The following is a 24,613-nucleotide window of genomic DNA, read 5'->3' as shown; positions in this document are numbered from 1 at the left end:
CCGCCCGCCCGCCCGCTCACGTGATAACATAATACGTCCCCGTCGAAAAATAGCTTTCTAAACGAATGACAAGTAATGGAACAAAAAACACCAGTATTCCTTCAAAGTGATTTAATCTAAATAGTGATAAAATAATAATATGTGGCTATTCCTATTTGTTATAATTATATATGGCAGTAGATTACATTAATTTGCATTAAACTCTTTTAAGTGTATGTCTAAGGATATTTATAAATATATTATATGTTAGTTCAATCTAAATAATCTCTTTTTAAAGCGACTTCTGTGGTACAAATTTTTTCGGAATAATGGAGAGAAACAAGATTCACTCTATGAATTCAGTTTTTGAGACCCACTTACAGGGTGACTTGTTCCGTCATTATCCGTCGGAGGAGGACGTCCTGTTCCCGTTTCTTGAAGTAGAAGCCGTTGGTAGACAACCTGAGGACAAGTAAACAATGACAACAACAACTTTATACAGGCATTAGATTGGTACGTAATATTCTGGCAGATTACTGTATGATGCTATGAGTGATTTATTGCTATTATATTCTAGTTTTAATTTGACCAATTTTGTTAATTTTATGCAAGGTGATACATTTGTAGTACCCAAAATGGATCACCAAACCATTAGTTTATGGTTGTATCAAAAGAAGAATATTGGTGGGTGTTCTTACCAACCAAATAAACACCAAGGGCTCACGTGAGATATTTATAGAACACTCTGACGTCACTTATAAGCGTTTTCGATTTATGTAATGTCAGTACAACACTGCATCAATACTGAACCCTTTGGGGACCTCCATACCGAGTATCAGTATCTTCGTATAAATACTCAAGGTTACTTAGTAAAGGTGTATTAATGAGTTTCAACACCAAAACATTAACGTCCAAACACCAACACTGCTGCCTTCCTCTGTAGTGACTACATTCTTTGAATGGGTGGTCTAAAAACTGTTACACAAGACAGACCTACCATTTGGCACATTCTATGAAGTCATTAGCGATGGCCAAATGTAATAGACTAGGGGGCTTCTTGTCATCCTCTCCAGAGATAGCCTTCGAGATGTTGTTCTCTGTGTCTGCCCGTACCATCAGACGAATCACGTCCACACGGCCCTGCATGGCACAGCAGTGTATGGGGAGAAGACCCTGAAATACACATATCCAGGTCTCTATACCACAGAATGGTAATTATCTACAAAACTTTACATCAGTTGTTCAAGTATATGACAGTAAATTAAGAGAATGCTTTGATAGAATTTTCTTAGACCTTTTGAAATATTAACTACCTGAAGTATATTAGGAAGTAAATTTTGTACTTTTATATTGTAATTGACCACTGCAGTATATTTCCTATGTTATTTACAATAGATAGAATGATACTTATTTAGTTAGAATTTCCCTAATGTGAGAACCAACAGCAGTATTTTTGTTTTACCCGCATATTCCTTCTGGCAAGGTTGGCATTCCTGGCAAGTAGCACTTCTATGGATGGTATTTCTGATGGGGCATTTGTCTCTCCGTAACACTTGACATGGAGTGGAGTGTTAGCCTCTCCATCCTCAGCGTCTACACTGGCTCCAGACTCCAGCAACACCTGGCAGACCACAAGTCATTGATTTCCATTTAATTTTATCTTGTACTTTTTTTTATCAATAAACATTTAATGACTTTGTGAAGTCATACATCTCTCAACATTCACTTCTAATGCATATTGATGTCATTAGATGCAATGTCGCTTGCTTGGTTGATTCTGACATTTTACTGAGAGATAATGGAATATTTGTTCTACTGTGATACTTCTACAGGGAGATAATCCCTAGGTCACATGACTGAATGTCCAGATAAGTTTTAAGTCCCTTAGCGATCTCACTATGGCCTGAAAAAGGCACCAAGGTTGCTGAAAACCATCGGTGATTTACAGTTTGTCGAGACATTGTTTTAACATTTGTTCAATATTGGTTCTACTGGGGATTGTAAAATGACAAACATAAAAAATCAATTCTCTTAATGAATTATTTATTTCTCAATACCTTTGATATTAAGATTGAAATCTAAATAACACAATACTGATTACATTACATTCTGTCCCAGTTGATGACCTCTCAAAACCTGTCACCTACCTCCAACACCTCTTTGTTGCGGGCGCGGTGGAGGGCAGTGGCACCCTTGTAGTCACGGATATTTACATCTACTCGCAGCTGCATAAGCTCTCTGATGGCTGCCACGTTGCCGTAGTAGGCTGCCGTGTGTAGCAGGGTACTCCCATTGATACACCTGGTGATCCAATAGATCTAGTCTTAGTAACACTGAAGGAAATCTACTAAACTTTCTCCAAGAGATCATGTTAAGGTATTTACAGGTTTATATAATCTCTATTTCTTACTGATAATAGGTAGATATTTGCATCATAAGAAACCTTAAGAAATGAGATACAAAAAAATGATTTTTGAATGATGAGATCTAAGCATTATCATTTGTTGATTATGGCCTATGTGAAGTGCAATATTACAGCAGACATACATACATACATATATTAAGACTCTTGGCTAAGAATGAATAAAACTCCTGGAGTAATGCAAATTTATCCGTGTTTTTGCCAGACATAAAAGTTGAGGGTAAAATCAAGCATAAATCTTGCATTCTGACCACTTTATTGGCAAGCCTCCATCATTTGGAGAGTCATAATCCATTTAAGGAAGTCCTATACGTATACAACCCTATGGGAGTTAACAGAAACCCTTTTTATATCTATAAGATTTTATAAGTGTATGAATGTCTGATCCTTCTTTTACAGCTGTACAGATTAGCAGCACCTGAGTTTCTCTGCTATGAATCGTTTGACTGTTGAGGAGTTAACCACCCACCTGCTCCGGAGGCTACAGAACTGCTTCTGATGGGTGGAGTGTTTATGTATGACTTCATCTAAGAGCGCCATGTCACCTTCCATGATCTTGGGCACAATTTCAGAATAGTGTCCATACAACTCTGTAACAATGAAAAAGACATCACTCTGTACTAATGAAAAGTAATATAACAATTGAAAGATTAAATTTTTGTCAACCATATATGAACATGCAAATATGTATCATATACAACATATATAAAAATACTAGTGTTTTATTGTGACTGACGTAACACTCTCTACAACTATTTAAGGTTATGAATTAGCCCACAATCTAAGTATATGATGAGTGAATAGAAAGTCTTAGTACATTGCATGATTGGAATACTTTTTAATTTTACAGTTGATTAACCCTTTTTAACACTGTGGACCATAATGGAATCATCCAGATCAATGCATGGTAGAGTTTACTAAAGTTGTATAGGGGTGAATGGGTTACCAATAAATTGTCAGCATTTAAATTCATACAGAGAACGATGAAATTATCTCCCAAATAAAACCTTTTAAAATCTTTTGTTCCCTATATTTAGAATGTAGACTGATTGAAACACATAACAGCTACCTTTTTTTTTAGCAAACAATAATATATGTCAATAGACAATAATATATGTCAATAGACAATAATATATGTCAATAAACAATAATATATGTCAATAAACAATAATATATGTCAATAGACAATAATGATGTACCTATTAGGAAGTGTTTGAAGTCGTCATTTTTTATCATCTCAAATGGAGTCAGGTTTTTCACATTCTTACAATGGACATCACAACCCCATTCAATCAGCAACTGTGGAATTAAACACGAAGAGTTACAAATGGCAGTCATCATCAGATCAAAACTGGAAAAGATATTCAAACAACCAGTATTCATCCTCATTTTTTCCACTTCATACTAAGTAGCTCTAATAATAAAATATTTCAATGTTTTGCCTTGAATGCTTTGTCATTTTATAAAACATTACAGACAAAAAATAATTTAATTGCAGTCTCAGATACAAATCTATTACATTGTATTTTGAAATTAGTAGTAAAGGACGCAACTTTTAGCTATACTTGATAAAACAGGTTTGGTTATAATGATATGTATTATTAAAAATTGTTCTGTTGTCAATGATAAAAACAACAGCTTAAGGACTTAAATTTTAAATATTCATTTTTTTTATCTCAAATATTTTCAAAAAATTCAAATCTATAACTTAACCTCATGAGTAGTCATTCATTACAACAAAACCAAACTACTGAATATGCTACCACAATAAGATCAGTTCCTACAAAAAACTTTCATTAACGGCTTGTTAATCTCATGAAACAAGCAAATATCTGGGTCATCACATCCACTCACGTGACAAATCCTCCTGTGCAGTCCCTCTATAGCGGCAAACAATGGAGTACTCTTGTTGGAATTTCTCGAGTCAACATTGGCACCATTCTCCAACAGAAGACACACCATGTCCTGTGTCAGAAATAAAACGTTTGGTTAGAAAGTCATATCTAATATCTATATACTGTAAAACCTGTTAATGATGAACCTCAGCTAGCTGTAACGTCCTAAACAGTCTGATGATCAGAAGACAACATGTCAGGATGTGAGGTAACGTCCTAAACAGTCTGATGATCAGGAGACAACATGTCAGGATTTGGGGAAACGTCCTAAACAGTCTGATGATCAGGAGACAACATGTCAGGATGTGGGGTAACTTCCTAAACAGTCTGATGATCAGGAGACAACATGTCAGGATGTGTTGTTATGTTACAGATCCTGTACAATGATGTGGAACTTTGACTGTAGCAATGGTGAATCAATATCTACACAAGTAATTTCCATAAAAGCTATAAAACAATCATAGTAATATAACTTTTGTATAAGTAATAGTTTCATTGTTACTGGTAAAAGGCAAAAGTACGAACACAAACAGAGCAAAGTATTGAGAACAATCTATAATCACCTCCTCCAGACAAATTCTGGTATAAAATGAACAAGGGCCATAACTCTGTATATAGCGAGACACAAAACCTGATTACAGAATGTGATACTCTGTTATAAAAAGTAGTACATGAGGTATGCTCCAGAAAAACTGATGTAGAACAAAGTGCTGTAACTCTTTATATAGATGGGCACAAGACACAATTCCAGTTCTTAACAGTCGCCATTACAAGGGGTAATAACTGGTATTGTCCGGTAACATACAAATGTTGGCATTTTTTATATTTCAGTGAGTACTTAACAGCCGCCATTCGAAGGGGCATTTTTTTTATATTCCAGACAAAGTGAGTGACCTAAGAATGGAAGGCATGATACCTTCAGTTACCTCTGGTAGTACAGGCTGGGGACTAATAGAAATCGGTAATGAAAACTTATCCGTGGAGGGTGAGTCTTATAACAGTAAACATTTGTAGAGTTTGAGTCATATAACAGTAGATATTTGTGGAGGATAGATATAACAACTACTACTTACAAACAGACCATTCCTACATGCCCAGTGAAGGGCAGTATTTCCAGTCTTCGGTTCCTTAGAATTTATGAAGGATGGATTACTGTGGAAGAACACAATCATCTTTTGGACAGTCTCAAACTCATTCTCACGAGCTGACTTGATGAAAAGCCTCTGCCAGGTTGTGGTGTTGCCGGGGAAGACCTGGTACAGGAATACAGTGCCTGCCTTGAGGAGCTTGTTCCGACTCTGTGCCTCAACAAAAATCTGTAACACAATGAATCGACAAGATTGTGAAAAGTGTGTGTACTTGCACTGTTGATGACTGGTAAACCAACTTGGTATTACCAAAACAGTTGGTCTACTAGTGCAACGCTTTCAGATGGAATCATTTTTTGCCAGTTGCTTCCTGTAACCCACTTCTTGTCATGTGATTTATGTCTTGTACAATCAATGAAAAGGGTGGCCATCTTGGATTTTCAAATACACACAAAAAGTTAAAACACTTTATGGTGACCTTACAGAGAACATCTGTACCCAGCATGGAGTCAGCTCTTTCAGCAGATCTTGAGACGAAGTAAAAGCGTCATAGGCAATAAGAGGTAATAGCAGTCATTTTAGATTTGCAGATCAGCATGATAAGTAACGAGACTAGCAGGTCAGGACTAAGCACGGAACATTTTTACCAAGTTTGGAGTCAATTGTTTCAGTTCAGTTGAGTTTGAAGTCATCCATGGCAGCTATTCTTGAGGAGTCAAAATATCATAGGCCAGGGTGGCAACCTTGATTTTTGCTTAATTTTACGAAAATGTTTAATTGTTTAAGGACAGTGGATGATGACAGAAAGTGCACAATGATATTTACAACAATTACCATGATTTCAAATGTGATTTACCTTTAAATTACTAACATTACATATACCCAGGTATGGCTAGTGATACTGTACCTCAATTTGCGGATAGTTATCGGGGTAGATCTCCACTACACCAGCATCTGCCACCTTTAAAATATCTCTGACAGTTGGACCTTGAATGTATAATATTGTTATCAGCAACTCAATGCCAGTGAGGTAACAAAATAGAAAACTTGGTATCGTTTAAAAAAAGTGCTTTATTGTGTTATAATGATAACTGAAAGATATTTCATTTCATTTGAAAAGAGGATAAAAAGACCTGACATTGTGATAACAGGTTAGAATCTCCTGTACTTTGTTATCAAATTTCCTCATAAATTACAATGAATATGTATATATTTTAAGAAATACAATCATGATTGAAATTATGAAAATTGTATTTTCTTCACCTGACATGCAAATAATACAGTAAACATCATATTAAGTGTTGAGGTTATTTACACTTCTTATGTGCATTTCACTTTTTCTGGTAAAATTTCCAAAATATGATACATGTATTGTCTGGTGACATCACATATATTTAATTTTCAGTGTTGATAAAACAAAACGTATTTTGTGAATGAAATTGCAAAATAATTATCAGGTGATAATATGCCGTTTTACATTAATGTTTTATTCTATTTTCAGCACAATAATGAGGTTTCATTGTATATTAAAGATACGTCACAAAGCTTTCTGTGTAAGATACAAAAGCAATAATAATTGAAGAGCTATTATCAAGACATATGGATAGAGTACTATTAAAGTTACCTCGGGACCGTCCAGAGCTGAAGTCGTCAATGAAGTCCCCAGTTTCTTTTGCTCTCAGAACAACTTTCCTTCCATCACCCAAAACTTCCTTATTGCTTGCTAAGTAAAACCCAGAGCCATTCGTCAGCGTCTGACAAATCAAAACCATACTTTTCAGAATTTTACAAACCAACAAATTTTTAGGTGGCTGACAAATCTAAAGAACATTAATTAGCATAAAAAAGCAATGTTATAATGAGGAAACAGATATATTTCAATAGGTTATCTGTTACATTACAATTTTATTGTCAACACATACTTTCCAACATTTGCCTTGATCACCCCGTAAACCATAGGACAACCAAAAGCTTTGTCTTGTTGGAACCCAAATCAAGTGGGAATCAATACTACTCATTGAGAGCTGCGTTCAACCAATATTGTTTTTGTTTTATGTTCAATCACAAAATAGGCGGCTACCAAAACATTTGTCATTTGATGTTCATATCAAAAACAAGGGAGAAATATCTAATATATATATATTTTTCATATTACTTATTAATTGTTACAAATTGTTACTTATTAATCATATCATATAAACAGTACTATTTTTATCTCAAGTTGTCATACTGACCAGGTTGATAACACACGACAGACATATGTCATTCACTGTAATGTTCCTCGGGGCTGTAATCATGTCAAACCGACTCTTCATCTTCTCCCGGATTTGTCTTCTCACCTACACATAAAGTTCAGTTACATAAACAATGTGTTTTTTTTATCTACACAAAAAAGATCACCATATCACTTACATAACTAAACGATTTGTCTTCTCACCCGACAGACAGAATTAAGTTACATAAGAACAGTATTTGTTTTCTGACATACACCAGATAGACCACACCCCACTTCCAGATAGACAACATCCCACTACCAGATAGACCACATCCCCCTACCAGATAGACCACACCCCACTGCCAGATAGACCACACCCACTACCAGATAGACAACATCCCACTACCAGATATACCACATCCCACTACCAGATAGACCACACCCCACTGCCAGATAGACCACATCCCACTACCAGATATACCACATCCCACTACCAGATAGACCACCCCCCACTACCAGATAGACCACATCCTACTACCAGATAGACCACACCCCACTGCCAGCTAGACCACACCCCACTACCAGATAGACCACATCCCACTACCAGATAGACCACACTCCACTACTAGATAGACCACACTCCAATACCAGATAGACCACATCCCACTACCAGATAGACCACACCCCACTACCAGATAGACCACATCCTACTACCAGATAGACCACACCCCACTACCAGCATTCATTTACACTTCAGGAAGATATTTACCTCAAGTAAAATTATGTTTTCTTTTTTTCTTCTTTGTGATTTCGTTTAATTTTACCAAATGGTGGAACAGTAATTGTTGGGGAATAGATTCAAGTTTCCTGTGGTTACCATTTCCATTAGATGAAAAACATCAATTGGGGATCATTCAGGAAATTCACAATAAATCTAAATTTGACATCATAATATTATGATAAAATTGTTACCAATTTAAATACATTTTATGAGCATGACAGAAGTATATGTTCTGATTGGAAAACATAATTCACGTGTAATAGTTCTTTTGGCTATTGTTTTGTACCGACATCTTATTAAGGATTATTTAGAGCCTGCATGGAAATGTAGATATAGGTGAAATGACTCTTTGCTCAAAAGTTGGAAGCAATGCCTACCTCATTTTCTTGTGTCCCACTCCAGACACTAAACCTACCTTATTCTGTACATATTGATGCTAAACCTATCTCATTCTGTATGCATCGACACTAAACCTACCTTATTCTGTACATATTGATGCTAAACCTACCTCATTCTGTACAATACTTTTTATAATTAATAAAAGGGTGAATTATCACAAAGCTGTACTGATGTATAAATCAATTAATGGATTAACACCTAAATACCTCAAGAATTTATTTGTCCAACCTCCATCTAACTATACTTTACGTTCTACAACAGATAGAGAACTGATCCAACCCAAACCTAAGATAGAACTATATAAGAAAAGCTTTCAAATGTCTGGTATTCATGTATGGAATGGATTGCCTTTACAAATTAAAAATTCTGACAGTCTACAGTCTTTCAAGACAAAATGTTTTAAGCACTTTCTTCACCTTTGAATTCTAGTTTGAGCCATATTTATATTATGACCATATTGCTGTATCCTCCATGTTATCTTGAAGTTCCTGTACTAGAAAGATTACAATCTGTGCAATGTTGTCTGTAAATTACTAAGTATTGATAATATAATTACATTGTGGCCATGTACAATTAATTTACTATACATTTTACAGCAACACGTTTGGCTGTAATTATGCTAGAATTGTATTTTAAATCTATGCAATGTTGCCTTTGATTATACCTGAATTTATATTCATATTTTATGCTATTACTCTGTATATATTATTGCCGTAAATAATTAAAGCATTATTATTATTATTATTATTACATATTGATGCTAAACCTACCTCATTCTGTACGTATTCTACATGATTCATCCATTTCTTACAGTAGGGGATATCAAATCTGCCATTGAACTTCTCCAGGGCTGTTAGAAAGACATAATGCAGATTTGGTAATGTAAATATTTTGCTTTATGACAAAATTAGAGATTACATGAATTAGGAAGTTCAAGACAAGGAGCATCTTCGCTAGCCAAGTGTTCTCTTCGTATACACTCCACTTACCCTGTAAGTGGAGTGTATACGAAGCAAACACTTGGCTAGCGAAGATGGACAAGGAGATGTACCCCAGTAAATGTCAATATCACCTGCATCCTAGTAATGAAAGGAACATCACACACACACAAAAGTAAATTAGAACCAAACATGTTTTATAGTTGAAAAGATAAATGTTGTGAGGAAACAACTAATTTCAATTTAAAAAATAAATGAATAAATATAAATTGAGAAAGTCAAAATTCAGTATGATATTCTTTATATATTTCACTGTTGGATTGAGCCCTCTGCCCAAAGTTATACACTGTTCAGTCCCTTGGCCAACAGATCTTTTATAACTGCCATGCTATCTATCCAACTGTAAGGAAAGTCTGTTCAATATTTGTCTCTGTTTTTGTTTTGCTATCTGTGTTGTTCTCCCAATGACAAAGTACCAGACTTTACCTTTCTTGTGTTGTTCTATCTCATTCTTCACCTCCTTACGTCGCTGCAGTTCCTGCATGTTTGACACTATTGCGGGGAACTTACTAATCTCATGGTTACATTCCCTGATCAACATGCTGATGTAATCCTGGAGGAAATAGGAACACTCATCAGTTAATATGTAACAAGCCCCTCCATTATCAATTATCTCCCTTATCAGTTGTCATTCCTATGAGGTTGTCACCCTTATCAGTTGTTTCCCCCATTACAGTTGTCACTCCTATCAGTTTGTCACCACTATCAGTTGTTTCCCCTATTTCAGTTGTCACTCCTATCAGTTGTTTCCCCTATTTCAGTTGTCACTCCTATCAGTTGTTTCTCCTATTTCAGTTTTCACTCGTATCAGTTTGTCACCCCTATCAATTATCTCCCTTATCAGTTGTCTCCCTTATTTCAGTTGTCATTCCTATAAGTTAGTCACCCTTATCAATTATCTCCCCTATTTCAGTTTGTCACCCCTATCAATTATCTCCTCTATTTCAGTTTTCACTCCTATCAGTTTGTCACTCCTATCAGTTGTTTCCCCTATTTCAGTTTGTCACCCTTATCAGTTGTTTCCCCTATTACAGTTGTCACTCCTATCAGTTTGTCACCCCTATCAATTATCTCCTCTATTACAGTTGTCACTCCTATCAATTTGTCACCCCTATCAATTATCTCCTCTATTACAGTTGTCACTCCTATCAGTTTGTCACTCCTATCAGTTGTTTCCCCTATTTCAGTTTTCACTCCTATCAGTTTGTCACCCCTATCAATTATCTCCTCTATTACAATTATCTCCTCTATCTCCTCCTATCAGTTTGTCACTCCTATCAGTTGTTTCCCCTATTTCAGTTTTCACTCCTATCAGTTTGTCACCCCTATCAATTATCTCCTCTATTACAATTATCTCCTCTATCTCCTCCTATCAGTTTGTCACTCCTATCAGTTGTTTCCCCTATTTCAGTTTTCACTCCTTTCAGTTTGTCACCCCTATCAATTATCTCCCTTATCAGTTGTCTCCCTTATTTCAGTTGTCATTCCTATAAGTTAGTCACCCTTATCAATTATCTCCCCTATTTCAGTTTGTCACCCCTATCAATTATCTCCCTTATCAGTTGTCTCCCTTATTTCAGTTGTCACACCTATAAGTTAGTCACCCTTATCAATTATCTCCCCTATTTCAGTTTGTCACCCCTATCAGTTGTTTCCCCTATTTCAGATTTCACTATCAGTTTGTCACCCCTATCAGTTATCTCCCTTATCAGTTGTCTCCCTTATTTCAGTTGTCATTCCTATCAGTTTGTCACCCTTATCAATTATCTCTTTTAGTATGAATTACTTTTTGCTACATGAGATTGTAAAACAAAGTCTATAACAAACTATGAACACTTACCACCCGATTAACTGCCCCCTTACACTGGCGATATTTGTATGCCATCATCAGGAAGAAACAGAAATAGGAACACACTGCTGTTGGATCAGCCTGGAAATATTACCATCATATGTAAATATAATCAAAGCTTGTAAAGGCAAAAACTTGACTTTGTAAATTACAAGTGAATCAAATAATATAGGACTGTACCAAACTTTAATCTGTATGGACAAGCAGTAAAATTATCAAACTTTCATAGTGATTGGTCAATTAGAAAATTCTCACACACATAACAAGTTATTTGTTCAAGCTAATCAAAATTTATAATCAACAGAACAATTACATGTTATGACATAATTAACAATTAAACCTAAGGAGAATTCTAGGTTTTGTTCGAGCATGTATACAATACTAAGTTGTAATATATTACACATAATCATAGTGTAATCATTGATATGCAATGTAATTCTACGATTTATGGTAACTGTAGTGTAATCATTGATATACAATGTAATTATACGATTTGTGGTAACTAGTGTAATCATTGATATACAATGTAATTATACAATTGATGGTAACTGTAGTGAAATCATTAATATACAATGTAATTATACAATGTAATTCTACGATTTATGGTAACTGTAGTGTAATCATTGATATACAATGCAAGTATACAATTTGTTGTAACTGTAGTGCAATAATTGATATACAATGTAAGTATACAATTTGTGGTAACTGTAGTGTAATCATTGATATACAATGTAATTCTACGATTTTTGGTAACTGTAGTGTAATCATTGATATACAATTCAAGTATACAATTTGTTGTAACTGTAGTGCAATAATTGATATACAATGTAAGTATACAATTTGTGGTAACTGTAGTGCAATAATTGATATGTAATGTAAATATACAATTTGTGGTAACTGTAGTGCAATAATTGATATACAATGTAAGTATACAATTTGTGGTAACTGTAGTGCAATAATTGATATACAATGTAAGTATACAATTTGTTGTAACTTTAGTGTAATTATTGATATATATATATAATATAAATGAAGTGTTCACACACAAATATGAAAAAATCAACATGTGTAGATGGTACATTGTTTATATAGCGGTAAGATTATGACCAGAAACGCTTTTTCAAGAACCAAGCAAACGACTGACAGGACTTGCCCTGGTACTACACAGTAATCTGTTATCTGTCTCTTACATACACAGATCTATGAGAATGGTCCTCTATTGGAAACAGCCCATGGCTTTATCTCAGCTTCCATTTTATGATTATCTGCAATTCCACTCAGATATTGAATTCTGACTTAACTGACATCAAGAAAAGTTGAACTGTTAAATAAGAAAGTGTGTCAGGAAACCAGTTATTATGGGCCATAAAATTAGGTGACTACTCAAAAAGGATGTCCTTAAGTCAGGTACTGGTAATGTCAGGTACTGGTAATGTCAGGTACTGGTAAGTCAGGTACTGGTAATGTCAGGTACTGGTAATGTCATGTACTGGTAAGTCAGGTACTGGTAATGTCAGGTACTGGTAATGTCAGGTACTGGTAATGTCAGGTACTGGTAAGTCAGGTACTGGTAAGTCAGGTACTGGTAATGTCAGGTACTGGTAATGTCAGGCTTCAATTTATTCATTGTTTTTGTAAAGTTTGAAAACTGTCTGGCCTAAACTGTTGTATTTGCTGTTCAAATCTGAGATAGCTAGTATTTCAATAAATAGAACAGCCATTATCAACTTCCAGGTAGCAATAACAAACATTATGACCTCACAATTGTAATGACTCAAATGAAAGTCTTGGAGCTACCAAGGTCTCATTACTAGGGATTTGTAAAGCTGTTAACGGTAAAATATAATGTAAATGTTGAAATACAACCACGTATAGTGTCATAAATCTGGGCGTTATATATTGCCAGTTGGGAAACATTTTGGTGGCTCAAAAATATATTCTGGTTTAAATTGTGATGCTACACATCAATAAAAGATTTTATAAGTGATCTTATTCCAACACTTTTGTGAATCATCAATAAAAAAGGGACGACAAATATGGTCATATTTTATACGTCATTGAAAATAAGAAAAGGAGTTAACTCTACATTTAACTCTGTCCTTTTTGGTGCAAACAATTTCAAAATTCATTCACATCTTCTCCATTGATTTTCTCTCAATTAAAAAACATACTGATCACTATTTTTATACCTCAACTAAGTCCTCCGAGTCAAACGGTGTCTCTGCATAAAACATTTTTTCTGCTGTACGCAGTGCAAGGTTTATCGTCCATCTGGGGAATACATAAACACGGTGCTACAACATGTAATAGTGACACATGCTGAATACAACAGCCAAACATCAAACAGTATACGATAGTGTACAATAAATAAATATAGACAATGCTTGAAAAGTAAGCGGTTTACAATATTATGTGAGTGATTTGTAATTATTCATGCAAGTTACATAGTATAATTGTTAAAATTTGTAAGTGCATAATTTTTGTTTGTGCAAATGGTTTTTAGTTACTAGATACAATCTATAATATGTACAAAACTAAAATGACAAATATCTCGGCAAATAAAGTGATTTTACATGGATTACACAACAAACTCATCTATTGAATTCACATTGGAATGATGGAAGGCAGTAGATATTAAATGGGACAGTAGGAAGGCAGTAGATATTAATTGGGACAGTAGGAAGGCAGTAGATATTGAATGGGACAGGTGGAAGGCAGTAGATATTACATGGGAAAGGTGGAAGGCAGTAGATATTACATGGGAAAGCAGGAAGCCAGCTGATATTGTTTGAGAAAATAGGAAGGCAGTAGATATTGAATGGGACAGTAGAAAGGCAGTAGATATTGAATGGGACAGTAGGAAGGCAGTAGATATTGAATGGGAAAGTAGGAAGGCAGTAGATATTAAATGGGAAAGGTGGAAGGCAGTATATATTAAATGGGAAAGGTGGAAGGCAGTAGATATTAAATGGGAAAGGTGGAAGGCAGTATATGCTAAATGGGACAGCAGGAAGGCATTTGATACGGAATAGGAAGGGTGGAAGGCAGTAGACATTGAATGGGACAGTAGGAAGGCAGTAGATATTGAATGGGACAGTAGGAAGGCAGTAGATATTGAATGAAGGCAAGTTGATATTTATGGGAATGCAGTTGATGTGTGATGACATTTTGTATTTACCTGTCATTGAGGAGGAGGTCAGTGGTAAAAGTGTTTGGTACAAAGGAGTTGACAAGAGCGCACAGCACTCTACTGTCAACAAAGTCATCAATGGTCTGAAACATAATAAATGGACTATAATGTCATAGTATGTATATACTATAATAAATGTAAATTGGTTCCATTATAATATATATGGCTTCTTCCTTACAGATCCATACACCTGTGTTGGTGTCTCTGTGGCATACCACAAACCCTTCTAAACCAACTCATCGAACAAGAAAACATGCAAAAAAGGAAAATAAATAGAAACACACACAACACATAAGGTGAGAGCATACCTTGATTGCTATGATATCCAAGTTTGTCTATCCTCCTAGAAATATCCATTTATACATTACAGATATTTGACATCAAAGAAATTTAAAGTATCAAAATACTGTACAAATAAGTGTATTTTTAATTATGTATGCTTGCATAAAGAATAGAACAGCCATTTTCCAGGAAAGAATATGGTATGCAATGATGACGATTCAAACATGTGGGTCATGGCATTCATATCTGACATGAATGCCATCTGGCAATGCCATAGAGTGTTAGATATTGCTGTATGATTATGACATTTCTGTTACTGTAAACATTTAATCATGTTAACACTTACCACAACTAAACCCTACCACCATTTGGACATTTTGTCTACAATATCGTTTCCCACAACACTGATGATTACATGTAAATGGAGGAGACTCCAGATTAATCTTGTCCTACATACAAAACTGTGTACAGTTTTCATACAGCAGTAAAATAGGTAATTAACTTACATGGCAACTCAGATTTCTTCCATCCCTGGTTGTCTGTAACAAATCAATTCCAAATTGTCAAAATAATAACTTACTGATGTACACCTAATCAAAATTAATATGACATACATCAGTAAATGATGTTTATATATCAATTTAAATTTCCTATAAATCAAGTCCAAAATGAACATATCTATCAATTCCAACAAAAGAATTTCATTTATGCATAATAGGTGGAAAGGAAAGGAAAAAATAAGAAGGAGAAGCAAATCTTTAATTAATTAATTATTTCTACCACATGATGATTTGAGAACGGGGTCCCTAGCATAGAATGGCAGAATGCCTAATACATGTCACTCAAAGCATTTTGTTCCTGAAAACAGGGTTTATCTCTTGAAGACATGCAGTTCCTGGGGAAAAGTCATCCCTTGAAAGATACACAACAACAATGTATGTGGTTTCTGGTCATTAAGGCTATATCTCCAAAGGTCCCTAAAGACCAGCAGTATACATGTATCTCCAAACAGGTGTTAATTTTTAAAAGACTTGCTGTCTCACGAGACAAGTGATACATTTTAAAAGACATGTGGTATTTTTTAAAAGACACACAGTACCTCCAGGGAAAGGATGTACATACCTTGAGTTGATAGTTGACCATTTCTAAGATACACTCATCAGGACTAGGGTAGTTACCAATTTCCCTTTTCTTCTTCTTGAAGTTTTTCACCCACTCAGCGTTAGGGAACTTAACCCAGTCCTCCATAATATCATCTGACTAGAAGAGGAATCATTAAAATATACATATCACATGTTGTATTTGAAGCTCATAATGATACGGACAGGTTAATAAAGCTATTGTTTTAAGGAACAGTAGTACATTTATGTAGTAGACAGTAGATTACACTCACTGATATCAAATCTTTCTTGAATAGTGTACATGAATAGTGTACTTGAATAGTGTACTTGAATAGTGTACTTGAATAGTGTATTTGAATAGTGTACTTGAATAGTGTACTTGAATAGTGTACTAAATCATCGTTATACATGTACTCACTATTTGTTTTTCAAAGAAGAATTTTTATAAAGAAATTTAATTTCAAGAACTATGATAAATATCATGTTTCTCTAAGAGAATGGAGACGAGACCTCCCATATCTATACTTGTTACTGATCAGCTTACAATATAATTATAAATATGGTAGTTGACATGCAGTTCAATTTTATTCATTTTCATAATTTAATGCAATAACTTCAGCCATTATACTTTTAATACTATGTAACAATGACACCTAGCTATCATAGAAGTTGATAAAACCACACTTCACACAAATAATACAATACAAGTCGCTAAAGTCTTGTAGTAGTGTTGCTGTTGTTACAGTAAAACCTCGTTATACCGCCACCTTCTGGCCGCGTTGGGGGAAATCGGTTCTGAGTAAATCCATGGCAGTGTGCGGGTTTGGCGGTTTAACAGGTGGCATTACAATGGGCTTTTACTGTATGTTATAAAATGGGTCTAAAATTGTGTCTTATGTATGGTGATAGTTACATCATCACTGATGTAGTACTATGATAAGTGTACAACATTAATGTATCACAGTGTATTGATTATTGATATTGCCGTATGTTATCAAATTGTTTCTATAATCCTGTCTTACATGTGACAATAGTTACATACAACACTTCTACTAGTCTACAGTTAATCAAAAGACATCACACAGTTCACTAATTCCTGAAAGGTATGAAAATCCCATAAATCTGAAACCATCAAATATAAACTATTATAAGTGAAATTTTGTTATAATCTGGAATAGATCAATGTGCCCTTAGCTTCCTTAACATGTCTTAACCCACTTTTTAAAAAAGTTAATCGTGCCTATTTGTGAACACTGTTTAAAATTAAAATTTAACAAATTTACCAAAATAATAAGTTACAATAGTCAAATAGATCCTAAACAAATTTTCTATCAAATCAAAATCACAATTAAATACAATTAGGAACTTTTTAATCACTGAAAGATTGTTAATATGTACCAGAAATGTCTGATCCGTAGAGAGGCTCATCATCATAGGTAAATAACAAATTAATAACAAGGTGAACAAAAGGAGACCCAATCCAGTTAGTGTGTTAGGTAACATACATCATCTCTCTAGTCAACAGTTGGTTAGGACAGAAAACACAAACTCACAAACCAATACCCATTGTCATGTATTAATGTCAACAAGCAATATGATCATAGCTTTATTAGTAGGCCAAAGAAGAAACAATTCCCTCAAACTAAAACACAACCAAAATATTCCCCATACCAAGTAGAAATCAGATTCTATAGGAAAAAAGGTGTAGATTCTTAAATAGGATCAACAGAAAATGAAGTACAAAATATACCACTCATTTAGAAATTGTATGGATGCTAAACATCCGGTTTTAATATTAAAGAATAAGAAACATTTAAGAGGAAAACTGACATTTAGAGAGATTAATAGATGACTGATCACCAGCTATAGACCATAAATATTCCATATTCCCAGAGTGACAGAGAACAAAGGAAGTGTAACCTATTAACAAACCATTATTGGTGATGGTGAACTCAGATCAATTGAGTCTAAAGTGCCCTACAGAACAACACAAGTGAAACATTTTAATAAACATACCCTGTCATCACAAATGTTACAACAAAGTATTAAACTTTGATATATATGCACATGATCATCAGTCTGCAGGTTAAGGGATGCAGATTTCCAGAGGCTTCAGAAACACTGTCACACCCTGCTCCCTTTGGACGAGGGTTTCCAGAGGGTTCAGAAACACTGTCAAACCCTGCTCCCTTTGGATGAGGGTTTCCAGAGGCTTCAGAAACACTGTCACACCCTGATCCCTTGGAACGAGAGTTTCCAGAGGCTTCATAAACACTGTCACACCCTGCTTCCTTTGGATGAGGGTTTCCAGAGGCTTCAGAAACACTGTCACACCCTGCTCCCTCAGGATGAGAGTTTCCAGGGGCTTCATAAACACTGTCACACCCTGCTCCCTCGGGATGAGGGTTTCCAGAGGCTTCAGAAACACTGTCACACCCTGCTCCCTTTGGATGAGGGTTTCCAGAGGGTTCAGAAACACTGTCACACCCTGCTCCCTTTGGATGAGGGTTTCCAGAGGCTTCAGAAACACTGTCACACCCTGCTCCCTTTGGATGAGGGTTTCCAGAGGCTTCAGAAACACTGTCACACCCTGCTCCCTTTGGATGAGGGTTTCCAGAGGCTTCAGAAACACTGTCACACCCTGCTCCCTTTGGATGAGGGTTTCCAGAGGCTTCAGAAACACTGTCACACCCTGCTCCCTCAGGATGAGAGTTTCCAGGGGCTTCATAAACACTGTCACACCCTGCTCCCTCAGGATGAGGGTTTCCATATGCTTCAGAAACACTGTCACACCCTGCTTCCTTGGGATGAGGGTTTCTAGAGGCTTCAGAAACACTATCACACCCTGCTCCCTCAAGATGAGGGTTTCTAGAGGCTTCAGAAACACTATCACACCCTGCTCCCTCAGGATGAGAGTTTCCAGGGGCTTCATAAACACTGTCACACCCTGCTCCCTCGGGATGAGGGTTTCCATATGCTTCAGAAAAACTGTCACACCCTGCTTCCTTGGGATGAGGGTTTCTAGAGGCTTCAGAAACACTATCACACCCTGCTCCCTCAAGATGAGGGTTTCTAGAGGCTTCAGAAACACTATCACACCCTGCTCCCTCAGGATGAGTGTTTCTAGAGGCTTCAGAAACACTGTCACACCCTGCTCCCTCAGGATGAGAGTTTCCAGGGGCTTCATAAACACTGTCACACCCTGCTCCCTCGGGATGAGGGTTTCCATATGCTTCAGAAACACTGTCACACCCTGCTTCCTTGGGATGAGGGTTTCTAGAGGCTTCAGAAACACTATCACACCCTGCTCCCTCAAGATGAGGGTTTCTAGAGGCTTCAGAAACACTATCACACCCTGCTCCCTCAGGATGAGTTTCCAGGGGCTTCATAAACACTGTCACACCCTGCTCCCTCGGATGAGGGTTTCCAGAGGCTTCATAAACACTGTCACACCCTGCTCCCTCGGGATGAGGGTTTCCAGAGGCTTCATAAACACTGTCACACCCTGCTCCCTCGGGATGTGAGTTTCCAGAGGCTTCATAAACACTGTCACACCCTGTTCCATCAACCTCGACTCTCACATATTATTTAAGAACTACTGTAGAACTAACATCCATCTGGTAATCTGGTTGTATAAAAGTTTGATCTGACAAAGATAAAGTTTTACTTTGACAGTCACTGTGTTAGCAACTTACAGAGATTTCATTCTTAATCTTATTACCAATAGTGACAGTGTTTATCACAGTTTGTGTGATGTTACATGACCAAGATGGTTTCCGCTGTAAGGATTTCCCTCTTTCAAATATCACAATCCATCCAGCATGCTGGTACCAGGCAATGTATACAGCTAGATACTTTAATGAAGTAAAACCTGTTATTAAAGTAGCGGAACAGTCAGTAAAATCAGTATTTAATGGTACCAATAATGGTAACACATAAGAGCTTTGTTACAATTTGTGCTAAACCTGCAATAAAAATCGTCATTATTTCATTCTTACATGACGTTTCACAGTAGGCTGTAAATATATAGGGGTTGATGATTTAAATATAGATTTAAAACTTTTTTGTATTTTGTATCCTTACACTATCATCTTCTGCCTGTGAACCAGATCCAAACCCTGATAGTAAGGACTTCTTGGGTTTTTTACTTTTCTTCTTTTTTGGAGGTGGTTCTGGTGTCCACTTGAAAAAGAAAGTTTTTTTTTTTTCGTGTAATACATTTTTATCAATGTATTATTATGGTTGATTGAGAGTATCTACAACACACAACATAAATTGTTATCATTTAATCAATGATGAATACATTTTAATGACAATTTCACAGATTCTCTTCTCTATATAAATCTGAAGGTTTAACATCACATTTACTTTCTTAATGTCATATCAACACCAGACAGTACCACAAAGTCAATATGACCCTTGATCATTAACAGGCGATTACAAGGGATCCCAGAGGGACGTTTTGCACCGACAAAACAGGTCACAAGAATAACCCACAGAGGGAATATCATTTGCCTATATTATCTTGAGACATGTCTTTATAACATTTTTATAATCAAATATTTTGCTGGAAAGGAACGTAGAATTTGACTCCAAGACATTGGCCTTTAACCTGTATCAATGGACACTTGGTGTCAATGCCTACAATATTTCTTCATAATATTGTTATGTAATATGTTTACTGTTAATAGATATTACATCTGACATTTATAATCTTGACTATTGGTTATGGCACCTTGACCATACACCAACGACTCACTTCCCACTGATATCGACAATATCACTTTATTAATAGTATGCACTGTTTACCATAAAGAATTATAAACACCAGACCTTATTTTTCTTCCTACCAATTGGTGGGACTTTAATTCCTACCTTAAATGGGATCTGTGTGAGGACATCCATGTCCACATGTTGTAGGTATTCCGCCCTCTCCCACACAAACCATATGTCATGGCTGATCAGTCTCCATAGCAGGTCAAACACCTTACCAACGTAAAGAAAAATTCAATAACTACACTTCATTCCTGATTTGTTGTTTAAATTATATAAGAATCTAGTTGATTACCTCTGAGTGTTATCTGAAACCTTGAAAGAATAACACTACAAACTGTTAATCAGTGAAGAGCATATTCAACAATACAGAAGGAGAAACGTTCAACAAATATTTTTTTAGCTTTAGTACATGATGTACAATATACTTTTATCTGACAGAATAATTATCCACTATTTCTGTTACCGTAGCGGAATATCTTACATTACATTGTGTTCTGATTGCAATCTATTGGTAAAACCTCAAGAGATGAAAAACATTTCTTTTTTAAATTTTAGATGAAAAAAATCCCCATACTATATAGTCTTTTAATGTGGAATCTTAACTAGAAAATAAAACATTCATATCATCTATTTTATCCTGCTGAATAACCTATTTTGAACATGATTTAAGCATAACTAAACATGATATTTTGTAGGGAAAACGTGAAAAGAACAGAGCTGTGCAATCTACAATTAATAAACATGGTCATTACATATTGTTAAACATACATATTCCAACAAACTGAAGTTAGGATAACTTTCTAATTTCTAATTATATATGTGGCATCACAGGGGCATGGATCGCTTTACTTGTAATATTAAAAATAGGGGTCTCCTATACTAATAATGTATTTATTAGTATAGGAGACCCCTATTTTTTAATATTACAAGTAAAGCGATCCATGCCCCTGTGGTAAAACCTACAGCAATTGATTTGCCAACTGAAAGCCTTGATGCTTTATGACACAAACTTAAGACATACATGATCTGCACTCCTCATAGCAAACAGCCTGGAGTCAATAGCAACATCATCTGGTAAAACCTGGCACGTCTTCAGTTCATGCATCACCCACTCCACCCTTGTCTGTTTCTGCTGCTGAGAAAGGCTGTAAAACATCATTTAAACTTGTTAACAGAAAAGGATCACTGTATCCATCTCAATTCAGTTTGGCTTTCAGTGTGAATATGGAAGCTACAGAGATGCAACAATTTCATCATAAAAAATTTAAAACGCGAAGTTAAAGAATCAATATTCATGGAAAATTTTAAGACACAAACCCACAGAGTTATTACTCACAAATGCCTTGAGTTAAACCTGTGTGCATTTCTTACTAGAACACTGGCATTCAAACAAATACTTTAAACCGCAAGACAGTCTAGGCAAGGGATGGTTAATGTATTTAATCTTACTCATCAAAGCTCTCCAGTCGTTTGATATCCCTGCCAGTGATGCTTTCCAGGAGAAACTTCATGTGTGTTCCTGTCAGTAGGTCCATCAGAGCATTGTTCAGCAGCTGGTCATAGGGCATCAGACGAAGATTTACCCAGGCCGTGTAGCCATTTATCTTCGTCCTCATCGACATGATTATTGATTATGGTAAACAACACTGGCTTATTATCCTTTCCCTATGACTTTTTATTCCAGTTTGTCTAACAAATTAAACGGTGAGTATTCTGAAATAGAATGAGATCGGCATTTACATTATATCAACACATCCTTAGTCCCAAATAAGCGCTGAGGCTATTTAACGTTACAAGAACTTTTATATATGATTTAAATCCTATTTATCTGACAGAAAGCAAGTTGTTCATATAAACAATGTAACACCTAACGTAGGACATGTAACTTGTGGAGTACCACAAGGAAGTATGCTGGGTCCTCTTTTGTTTTTAACATATGTTTACAGCATGCAAATCAGTATTTAATTGTGACTGTAAGTTGCTATTGTATGCTGATGATAGTACTGTACTTTTTTCACATATGGATCCCAAAGTAATTTCAGAAAAACTCTCTCAAGTTCTTGAATCATGTGGTAATTGGCTTGTAGACAACAAACTTTCCATTCATCTAGGTAAAACTGAAAGTATAATTTTTGTATCCAAAAGAAAACTCAAAACCTTACCAGGTGAAGGTTTCGAAGTACTTGCAATGGATTTAAAATTGAGTCCAAATCCTCAGTAAAATATCTTGGTGTTCAGCTAGATGAATTCCTATCTGGGGAAAGTATAGTACTCAACGCAATTCATAAATTTAACCAGAATCTAAAATGTCTTTATAGAAAAAGTAAATGTCTATCAATGAAATCCAGAAAAACACTGTGTTCAGCACTGATACAATGCCATTTTGATTATGCCTGCTCGTCCTGTTACAGCGGCCTAACCAAAAAATATCAAAAGAAACTACAAATTATCCAGAACAAATTTGTAAGATTTATTCTCCAGTTGGACCATGCATAGGAAACAAATTTCATTTGAGGAACTTGCCTCGTTAAATATGCTAAGGGTAAATCATGGAGTTAAACAGCTTCGTCTCAATCATGTTTTTAATATTATCATCAGTGCTTTCCAAAGTATATGAACAAATGTTTAATAAGAAATAACAATACTCGTTTTACGAGATCTTGTGAACACATTTTTTTAGTACAATCTATTAGGGGAGCTTTGTCCTCCACTTTTTTCTATAATGGAATCAGAGACTGGAATTCTTTACCTAGGTCAATCAAATGTCTACACAAAAAACATCAGTTTAAACTTCAGGTTAAACATCACTTGATGGAAATAGCTAAAACGGAACATCAAAATGAATTTGTCTTTTTATAATATCTAATTACCCTATACCACTTTAAGTTCCTTTAATAATTGTAGTATTCATTAAAAGAACCATCCAGAGTGAGTACATATATCCTGACTGGTTAATTGCTAATATTTTTCCAAAGGACCCCATTGTAAATACGTTTTTTCAAAACTTTCACGGGCCATCCAAGGTAACAGATTACCAGTTCAAGATAATTTTTCACTGTCTGTACCTACAAAATGTATGTGATATTCTACTAGTACTACCTAGTGCTGAATATATGCTTTTTACTTGAAATAATATAATTTTTAGTCATATGGTTTTTGTGATATCTGTAGGTTAGTCTTTCATCAAATACCATTATGTGCTCTCTTTGCTTGTGTATTGTAATTTTATGTTTGCCATGTATCTTTTACCTGAATAAACAATATTATTATTATAACTGTAAGTACAGTAGTCGTTAACGTTAATGTCATGTATTTGACACAACGCAGAAATAATCTCAACTCTTTCATCTCATTGATATAGGATAGTTTAACTTTGATTCGGCATCGTACCATGCAAATGTAGATGTAAATCAATGGGTTCCAATGCATGATGCGTTGCAAGTCAAAACGTTACCTTATATTGCTCCACATCTTTTCTCGTCACCCGTAAGTACAGTAGTCCGCCATTTGTAAACAGTAACTATTCTATTCGGAACTCTCTCAACCATAGAATTGATTAAATGGATGAAACAGAAAATTCCGAGTGATATATTAAAAAGAGTTTTCTCCCTCTAGGAG

The 24,613-nt window shown here is 35.5% G+C and overlaps 1 protein-coding gene across 2 annotated transcripts in view; it reads right to left on the bottom strand.

Moving 5' to 3' along the window:
- The window catches only part of LOC110450236, a 35,034-nt gene extending 10,526 nt beyond the window's left edge, over nt 1–24,508 (bottom strand). The window contains exons 1-24 of one of the 2 annotated variants that reach the window (XM_021497626.1): nt 24,450–24,508; nt 22,445–22,708; nt 22,017–22,140; nt 21,095–21,205; nt 20,303–20,401; nt 18,152–18,196; nt 16,221–16,358; nt 15,605–15,637; nt 14,805–14,899; nt 13,816–13,897; nt 11,618–11,707; nt 10,204–10,330; nt 9,550–9,629; nt 7,619–7,723; nt 7,009–7,138; nt 6,292–6,371; nt 5,370–5,612; nt 4,256–4,366; nt 3,601–3,700; nt 2,871–2,991; nt 2,127–2,280; nt 1,442–1,600; nt 977–1,152; nt 361–441 (exon numbers count right to left, since the gene is read on the bottom strand). In XM_021497626.1, the coding sequence (XP_021353301.1) occupies nt 361–441; nt 977–1,152; nt 1,442–1,600; nt 2,127–2,280; nt 2,871–2,991; nt 3,601–3,700; nt 4,256–4,366; nt 5,370–5,612; nt 6,292–6,371; nt 7,009–7,138; nt 7,619–7,723; nt 9,550–9,629; nt 10,204–10,330; nt 11,618–11,707; nt 13,816–13,897; nt 14,805–14,899; nt 15,605–15,637; nt 16,221–16,358; nt 18,152–18,196; nt 20,303–20,401; nt 21,095–21,205; nt 22,017–22,140; nt 22,445–22,617 (2,657 nt within the window). In that variant the 5' untranslated portion in view covers nt 22,618–22,708; nt 24,450–24,508. The remainder of the gene's footprint in view (nt 1–360; nt 442–976; nt 1,153–1,441; nt 1,601–2,126; nt 2,281–2,870; nt 2,992–3,600; nt 3,701–4,255; nt 4,367–5,369; nt 5,613–6,291; nt 6,372–7,008; nt 7,139–7,618; nt 7,724–9,549; nt 9,630–10,203; nt 10,331–11,617; nt 11,708–13,815; nt 13,898–14,804; nt 14,900–15,604; nt 15,638–16,220; nt 16,359–18,151; nt 18,197–20,302; nt 20,402–21,094; nt 21,206–22,016; nt 22,141–22,444; nt 22,709–24,449) is intronic. The other variant, XM_021497627.1, reaches the window with a different exon arrangement.
- Between the last annotated feature and the right edge of the window lie 105 nt (nt 24,509–24,613).

The sequence above is a fragment of the Mizuhopecten yessoensis genome, unplaced genomic scaffold (assembly GCF_002113885.1).
Source record: "Mizuhopecten yessoensis strain PY_sf001 unplaced genomic scaffold, ASM211388v2 scaffold5141, whole genome shotgun sequence".
Taxonomy (NCBI): domain Eukaryota; kingdom Metazoa; phylum Mollusca; class Bivalvia; order Pectinida; family Pectinidae; genus Mizuhopecten; species Mizuhopecten yessoensis.
This window is presented reverse-complemented; position numbering and strand designations above follow the sequence as displayed.